General features: G+C 39.2%; 1 protein-coding gene across 1 annotated transcript; it reads left to right on the top strand.

The window, feature by feature from the left end:
* The first annotated feature begins 461 nt into the window (after positions 1-461).
* On the top strand, positions 462-6,087 carry HS3ST5 (heparan sulfate-glucosamine 3-sulfotransferase 5). Its single transcript, XM_072857881.1, has 2 exons — positions 462-568; positions 5,157-6,087. Exons 1-2 carry the CDS (start codon positions 462-464, stop codon positions 6,085-6,087), a joined length of 1,038 nt encoding a protein of 345 aa, XP_072713982.1.
* The last annotated feature ends 2,434 nt before the right edge of the window (positions 6,088-8,521 follow it).

Raw genomic sequence — 8,521 nt, 5'->3', positions numbered from 1 at the left:
GCACAGGACCTGCAAGCCTAACTCCTGGTTACTGATGCCTCACTTGGCAGCAGAGCATTTAAATCTCTGTTGAAATCTAGCCCAGTCTGATTCTGAAGGGCTTAAAGTCGAAACATATTTACCTAACAAGAGATCCTATTACAATACAAGCCTCTACGCTGTCAAGACCCACAGGGTGGCTATCAGACAGCCCTAGTAATGGTGGGTGTAGCTGAACTGTCACCTCCAGAATTATCACCCTATCCCAGATACATTGCCTGGTGTTACCATGTGGGACAGAAAAACAGTAGCAAACAAAAAAGTTTTAACTACTTATTTTGCAGTTTGAAAAGATTTTGCAAGTGTGGCTTAATCACTTGCAACAACTGATTAAACATTACCCTGCATATTGCTTTCTGATGAGCGTTTTATGTGTTCTTGTCTCTGCAGACTGAAGAAGTCCTGAAGATTGATGGAGGGCCATGCTATTCAAACAGCAGGCGTTGCTGAGACAGAAGCTCTTTGTGCTAGGCAGCCTTGCTATTGGAAGTCTCCTATATCTAGTTGCCAGAGTTGGGAGCTTGGATAGGTAAGTCATTAAGTAGCTGCTCTCATAATTATAAATGGGCTCAGATTGTCTGAGTTTTTGCTTAAAGGCTCTGATTTTTATTTTTTTTTTAGTGTCTACTTCTGTATAAAGACAGAAAGACTGTCTATTCTAGTATTAGTTGTCATTGTTCTTTCCTCCCCTTTGGAGAAGAGAGTAGGAAAATAGAGTCGCAGGTCATCCCTGTCAAAGTATTTCTGTCTGCCCATTTGTATTCTAAGCACATTGGCACTTGTTTTCAGAGAAGAAATAAAACAGCATCCAGTAAAAATGTCATTACAGTAGCTCATTTTTGTCTGTGTGCATCTGTGTGTTGACCTCTAGTTTCAGCAAACAGTTATGATGTATTTATATATCATCTTTTCTAAATTTATGAGCAAGCAATTAATGTGCTACAGTGGTAGTTAAAATTAAGTATGAGCCTGCAGAGTAGCTCGTCAAGTTCTGAATACTATTTCACTTGAAAGATTGCTTCAGCGTTTGAGAATTTTAACTATGTTAATTAGCCAGTATTTTCTGGAGCTGGATGTGCTAAATAAGTGAGGTTTCTCTGCAAGTGATTTCCTGGAGAGCAGTAGAAAACCCAGCAGAGGAAATCAAAGATTATTTGGCACTTTTGACCAGACTGAGTTTTGACTGGTTACTGACAGTGCAACAATAGTGCTACCTGCACTGACACTGCTGTTTCTGTCACCTTCAAAATGGCCTGGGATTGCTCTGGTAGGTGCTACACGAAGACAGGATTAAAAAAAAGCTGTTTCAAAAGAATGAATGAAACAAGACTTCAATATTTTCAGAAGCTGGTAGACAGCTTGCCAGTGCTAATGCTCTATTAGTGTTCTTCTTTTAAATGATGGAAAATATTAGTTGAGTTCAAAATTGTGACACAATGCTGTGTGAGTATGCAGTGCATGCAAAGTGAATTGGAAACCGAGCTACCTAGTGTCCATTGCTCAGTAATGTTTATCTCCATCTGAGGTCACTGGGTGCCTTCTTCAGCTGCTTAAATCCACTCCAGAAGAAGAGGGAGACTGTGCACTCAGCTAGGACCAAGTACATTGCAAATTAAGCCCCAGAATTTATATCTTTTTCCCCTGGTGGTCAAAGCATCTCTGATGCTTCAGAGGTGAAAACTGCACTGAGACTAAAGTGATTCTGTAAATGGAGGCAGAATGCCTTCCTGGTCCTGCAAAAGTATATTTTATGCTCAGAGGCATGAAATCTAATTAACCTTATGCTATTATCTATGCTTGCACATCTTCAGAATTTACTGATGGCTATAAAATTATCTCGCCACAGTATTTGACTTGCTGACCTCCTGCGGCAGTGAATTCCACCGGTTTCATATATAATGTTGCCAATAGCAGTAAAATTCAGTTTCATTCTCTTGCATTACCCAGTGTGAAAAATACCACACTGCTAAAAAGCAGCCCTTTATTTGGACTGGTTATGAAAGAGGGAGAGAAGGAAGCACTAGAAAGGATGAGACACAGATGACTTAACTGGAAATGTTCTGCCTCAGCACTAGGGCACAGTCCAAACTTGTTGAATCTGTCAGTAAAAGGATACTGAGTGGCTTCAATAGACTTTGAAATAACTAATTGTTCAGGAAGAAATCCAGATTCATTTATGCTTAATTTATGCAGGTCCAGTTTGAACAAGAGAGCTGGGGATGGCCCACATTAAATAGGCTGAGATTAGGCTCTTCAACAGGAATGCTTTGAGTTTTCTTAGGCCCAAAGGGAAATTACGACTAGCTTATCTGAGTCATTGAGTCATAAAGTCCAATAAGCTGAGCACTTCCCTCCAGGGGAGGCCGTCATCTTTCAGATCCTGAGCGCATGGAGCTGCTTCACATGCGGAAGCTCAAACAGATTCTGTGCCTGGCAATGTTGAGAAGATCTGAACCGGTCTTTGAGTTGCCTGACTCTCTCATTGGCAGTATGGGGAGCCTCCGCACCTGATTTTGATGCTCCGAACCGCTCCTGCTGGAACCAGGCTCATAATCTTTTGCCACTGTGACACCTCCATTGGAAGCAAATAACAAGTACTCTGGACCAGGAGAGACAGCACTAATGCTTGCCATTAAGATTGCCCAGCCGTACTTTAGTTGTTTTGAAATTTGTCAAAAATATAGTTCCTGAGATTAATTGTTCTATGGTGGGCTTTCTCAAGAAGAATATTTGTCGAGTTTTACTGTAGCAGTTTGAGACATCGCCTGTTTTGGGAGAGCAAATTCAGTGATATAATAAAAGTTGTATACTCCTTCTTTGCAAAGGACTCTGTTAATTTAATGGAAAAAATGACTCAGAGAATCAAAAATATTAACATGTTGCAATATAACAGTAAATAGTTACCTCTGGGGATTCAACTACCAAGATTTGACAGCCTGCTTAATACCACCACTGCCAAGATCTTTTAAAGGATAATTTTTATTATTTAGAGAGAGAAGAAAGGGGAAAGAGTAAAAAAACTGAAATGTAAAGTGTTGAGGAAGGACTTTTAACAACATCCAATCTTTTCCCTTAAGCTAGAGGATATCTTGAGTATTTACTTTTAAAGGAAACCACCCTGTTTGACAAGCTGTTGTGTTACACTGAAGGCAGTGCTGTCTTTTTGAGCAAAAAAGATAAAATTAGTTGAGATGGGTCTGAACTGCTGTTGTGGTATCCGTTTTGCTTGAAAACAAATAACAAATACACAGAAGGAGAGGGAAGAGAAGAACAGAGATAGCAATTCTGTTTCTTATGCTTTTAACTGACACCTTGCTGCTGCAGAAAGACTGTCTTACCAGCACACCACAGTCTGACCAAATTGTACCACTGTCAAGTTAAGACATTGCTTTCTGCTTGTGGGTTTGTGGTTTTTTTATTGGCGGGTTTGCATCAGCGTTGCAATGATTCAGTCTTTGCAACCAAGTCAGGCTCTTATTCAGTAGATGGCAGAGAGCAAGGGAAATGAAGAGAGTGGAAACTTGAGAAAAGAAATAACAACAGGAACTCACTTTTCATCACACCTTCTAATTAGTCTGCAGGACTTAGCTAGAACTCATGTGAACCCAGCAATGTCATCTGGGTTGTTTCTTTGGCTCTGTCTGTGCAGGCTATACCTCTCAGCATCTGGATAATCAAGGAAACAACTAGTGGGTCAGCCAGGGGGATCAAACTTACTTTGTCCAAGCCATCCATTGTCCTAGCATCAGTGTCAAATTAGAGACTCCAACAAGCAGTGATGGATGGAAAAGCCATAAAGAAATAAATAATTCTGTCCTGAAAGCAGGGTTTGAATAATATACAGTAAATGAGTGAGGGGCCACATGCTGAGAAACCACAATAAATGCTGAATACCTAAACAGCTATTAATGAGCATTGCCCATCTGGTATACTGGTTGAGGCAGGGGTCCTGTGAAAAATAATAGCATGTGGCCGTGTAATTTAAAAACCGTATCATAATACATATGCACAGCGAACTCATATTAAAATTGCCTAGGCAACCTTTGTTCTTACATATCCTTAATTTTGGAGAGCATGGCTCTCCAAATAATTATTAATGATATTTTTCTGTAGGACTTTGGAAGCTCTCTCTACACACCATTTTCATCTTCAGTGCAATATTGGCCTGTATAATGACCAAAGCACTGATCTGGGAGTGGAGGTGAGGGCTTATTCAAGGTTCTGTAGTAGCAAAATTTTAACATTTTTTCAAACGGAATCTTTTCTTGCATTCAGTGACATTAAATACAAGAAGGAAGCATTAGAAAAGTGGAAAATAGGTGAAATAATGGCAGGTGAATATAAAAGAACAGCACAAAAATGCAGGGGCAAAAGAAGAAAAAGTAAGGCACAAAATGAGGTTCAGTGGGAGAATACGTAAGTGATGGCAAGAAAATCATTGATGTAATGATGTAATAAAAGCATTTTTAAAATCTTTTCTTGCCTTTCTTTCTGTGCCTTGCTAATCATGCCTGATTCAGAACCTTGGTCTTCCTGATTCTGTCCCAGGGAAAACACCAGTTATCTTCTAAAGAGGAGGAAAAATATCGAAAGGTGATGCCTAGAGAGCTGTTTTTCATCCCTTTTGCTCCTGTTCACTGAAGAGGCCAACTTTGGATCAGCAGCTAATAAAGTCAACATAATGGGAAGCACAGGAAAGAATTCAGGCTAGAACAGGAAAAATGTTGGAAACAGATGAATTAAATGAACTGGATTTTCAGATCAAAATGACCAAATAAAATTAATCTTAGAATGCTTTAAAAACTGCCTAAGCAATTGCAAAGAAATCAGCAATGGGGTAGGTGAAGCAAGGTTCAAGAAGCCCTGAGAACCATAATCATAGTGCCTATGCTTGAAAAGAGCAGAAGGGTGGAGTTAGGAGTTACTCAGCCAAATCACAGCAAAATACCAGAATAAATAATCAAACTATTTGCAAACAATTTAATCACTGGCAGAATAAAATAAAAGTTGAAAGATGAGCACATCACATCACATTGCAAAAGGTTTCCATGAGCGTAACAGAAAACTTGCCTTAAGAGATATCCTTTTTTTACAAATACCTCTTATTTTGATTGCAGACTGCAGCCCCTCTGCCCCATTGATGGTCGATTTGGACCCCGCAGCCAGGACGAAATCCCGCTGCGAGCTCTGCAGTTCAAGCGAGGGCTGCTTCACGAGTTCCGAAAGGGCAATGCCACCAAGGAACAAATACGACTGCACAATCTGGTTCAGCAGCTTCCCAAGGCCATTATCATTGGGGTGCGGAAAGGAGGCACCCGAGCACTGCTGGAGATGTTGAACCTTCACCCCGCAGTGGTCAAAGCTTCTCAAGAGATTCACTTCTTTGACAATGATGAGAACTATGCCAAGGGGACTGAGTGGTACCGGAAAAAAATGCCTTTTTCTTACCCTCATCAAATAACAATTGAGAAAAGCCCTGCATATTTTATCACTGAGGAAGTACCTGAAAGGATTTACAAAATGAACTCATCTATCAAATTATTGATCATTGTCAGGGAACCTACCACAAGAGCTATTTCTGATTACACTCAGGTGCTGGAAGGTAAGGAAAGGAAGAACAAAACTTACTACAAATTTGAGAAGCTGGCTATTGATCCTAATACCTGCGAAGTGAACACTAAGTATAAGGCGGTGAGAACCAGCATCTACACAAAACATCTGGAGAGATGGTTAAAATACTTCCCAATCGAGCAGTTTCATATTGTAGATGGAGACCGGCTCATCACAGAACCACTGCCAGAACTCCAGCTGGTCGAGAAGTTCCTAAATCTTCCTCCGAGGATAAGTCAGTACAATTTATACTTCAACGCCACCAGAGGGTTTTACTGCTTGCGATTTAACATTGTCTTTAACAAGTGCCTGGCGGGTAGCAAGGGACGCATCCATCCAGAGGTGGACACCTCTGTCATTACCAAATTGCGCAAGTTCTTTCATCCTTTTAATCAAAAATTTTACCAGATCACTGGGAGGACATTTAACTGGCCCTAAACTAAACTTCATACAACACTTTCTGTTGCACCTGAGACATGCAATAAATGTCTCTGCTAAAATATGCACTTTTCATAGACACGGCTATCAAAGTAACTTTTTTTCATGCATACGTGTACATATGCAGTGTGTGACCAAATATACGGTGGGATCAATTTTTTCTACAGAGTAGTAACTAACATAAATTTACTGTCAGCATAGTTGCATCTTTTAAGATATAATAATAAAGGGAAAGGAGGTATTTAGGGAAATAAAGTCAGACACCATTAAAAGGGTCAGTGTTCCTCTTGCTTAGTGAAGCGCTTATGTGACATACTTATTGATCTAAGCAGAACGTTAGTTTATGCCATAAAAATTAATGTCAAAAGTCTGTGAAGCTGTGAGAAAGCATAACCTTCAGGCTATATTTGGTATGTATATTGCTAAAGGAATACTGACACTTTAAACACAGTGCTGAATTTTTACAATGAGAGTGGATAGTACTATTTTCTTATTATTTGAAATTAATATCTTATCTCATACAAACGACATTGTTTCAGAGTTCCTGTGGTGAGTTTGCACTATTGTTTTATTGTATGGACCATAGTGTCACTTGTAGCATGTCAATCATGTGTCAAAAAAAGGTCAAATAAATTTTTTCTTCTATGCTTGTGTGTTGACAAAGCTAAACATCGTGTACATAGTGTACAATGTTTGTAAATACTGGTTTCACACTAAGTAATTCTATTTTGTAAACTGAATATGGCTATTTAATTTATTGTGAAAATTAAATTTATTGTGGTATTTAAAAATGGAATGGATTAAAATTACCTATATGTGCAACAGCTTTTCACCTTTGCTTGATGTATATCAGAGTAGTCCCTCAGCCCAAACAAATCATGTGCAAGTGTGTGAGAGAGAGCTGCACGTGCAAACTTGGTTTCTAAACAGTTGAGAAAACTGATACATGTGGTGAAGCTGAGTTTATTAAAAAACTCATCCATCTGGGAATCTGGTGTAATACACACCTCAAAGAACATTATTGCGGTTCTGTTGCAGTACTTGTCTATAATTAATTCAGTTGCAGTAGCCCGTGAGGCTAAAGAATGACTGTAAAAGATTACTGTAGCCAGGTATATCAGAAAAGCAGAGCCGCCATTAAAACCAAAACAACAGACAGACAAACAAGATTAGAAGAACAGTCACAGGGATTGAGTCACCAAAAGCTGGTGATGCTTCAGAAGTCAAAGAAAACAGTTGTGATACCTCTGCTTTTATCTGGTAGCATATGCACCTGCTCCAAACAAACAACCACAGTGTTGCTGTTATTATTGGTATAAACATATAGCTCATGTTTCCTTTCAGTAAGCGACAAGAAATTAGCTCAGGAAATAAGTATTTTCATGCTTTATACATCGTATGGCTCTTAAAGATTCATAAGCAAAAGAATAAAAGCAATTGAAAAATGTCTTTTAAAGTAAGAAAAAAGAAAGAAAGAAAGAGAGAAAGACCCAACCACTTTAAAACCAACATCTAAAGATTGATGGGGACACAGATTTTGGAAGGTATCCAGAACATCTGAATATTCTGAGCTATGGTAGCAGAGTAGCTGGTAGTTCAGATTATAATAAGATCAAATTTTCCCTGTGGGCTGTTTATCTTGCTCAGTGATTTGGAAGCATCATTTTTCTAAATAAGTGATTTTTAAATCTCTTGTGAGAAATTGCTACTTGTCTTGCTGTATCTTTAATCATATGTGCTACCACTTTGAGCAATGTGCCCTTTCTTCATGCTGCTTCAGAGCCTTGCCAACACAACACGGTAGAGCATATGTGATATTTTCCACAATACTACTCACTGTTTTCCTGTATGAGAGCCACTTATCCTGCCCAGGATATATATCCAGGCATAAAGACTGAGACATTTAACTCATCTAATAGTGTTCAAAGAGGAGATTTTATCCAATTTAACATCTGCACGATCTTCAGGTGAGCAGCCAGATTCCAAACGGCTTTGGGTGATACTTACTGGCTTGATATAGTCCTGGCTACAAACTACGACTGAAGGCCAAGATATATTTTCAATGAAAGGGACAAATTAGGCCAAAGTTACCTCCAAGCATGAAATATGCATTTCAAATGAATATCTCTCTGCATTGATCAGAAAAATCACAGAGACTGTGATCTAACAGGCACAACTACACACATTCCTGTTAAAGTCAGCTGGCTTAACTCCAGCTTATCATTTGCAATTTTGGAGACACATGGATAAATTTAGGCGATATCTTAGACAAATCTGGTTCAAAAACGCTCAGAGGAATAGTCAGGAATAGCAGGGAAGGAAAGAGGGTTCAGAGGCATTGCAATGTATTAAGCCTAAAAGAGCAGGAGACTGATTCACTTTCACTGAGCCTTCAGTGCAATGTCCTTGAGTCTTTTTGACATTACCTAGTGGA

The sequence above is a fragment of the Ciconia boyciana genome, chromosome 3 (assembly GCF_034638445.1).
Source record: "Ciconia boyciana chromosome 3, ASM3463844v1, whole genome shotgun sequence".
Lineage (NCBI taxonomy): Eukaryota > Metazoa > Chordata > Aves > Ciconiiformes > Ciconiidae > Ciconia > Ciconia boyciana.
This window is presented reverse-complemented; position numbering and strand designations above follow the sequence as displayed.

Excerpts from the sequence above, each read along its gene's own strand:
- HS3ST5 (XM_072857881.1), top strand. The coding sequence starts at position 462 with ATGCTATTCAAACAGCAGGCGTTGCTGAGACAGAAGCTCTTTGTGCTA. Across the intron at positions 569-5,156 it reads AGAGTTGGGAGCTTGGATAG|ACTGCAGCCCCTCTGCCCCA; the intron begins GTAAGTCATTAA and ends TTTTGATTGCAG.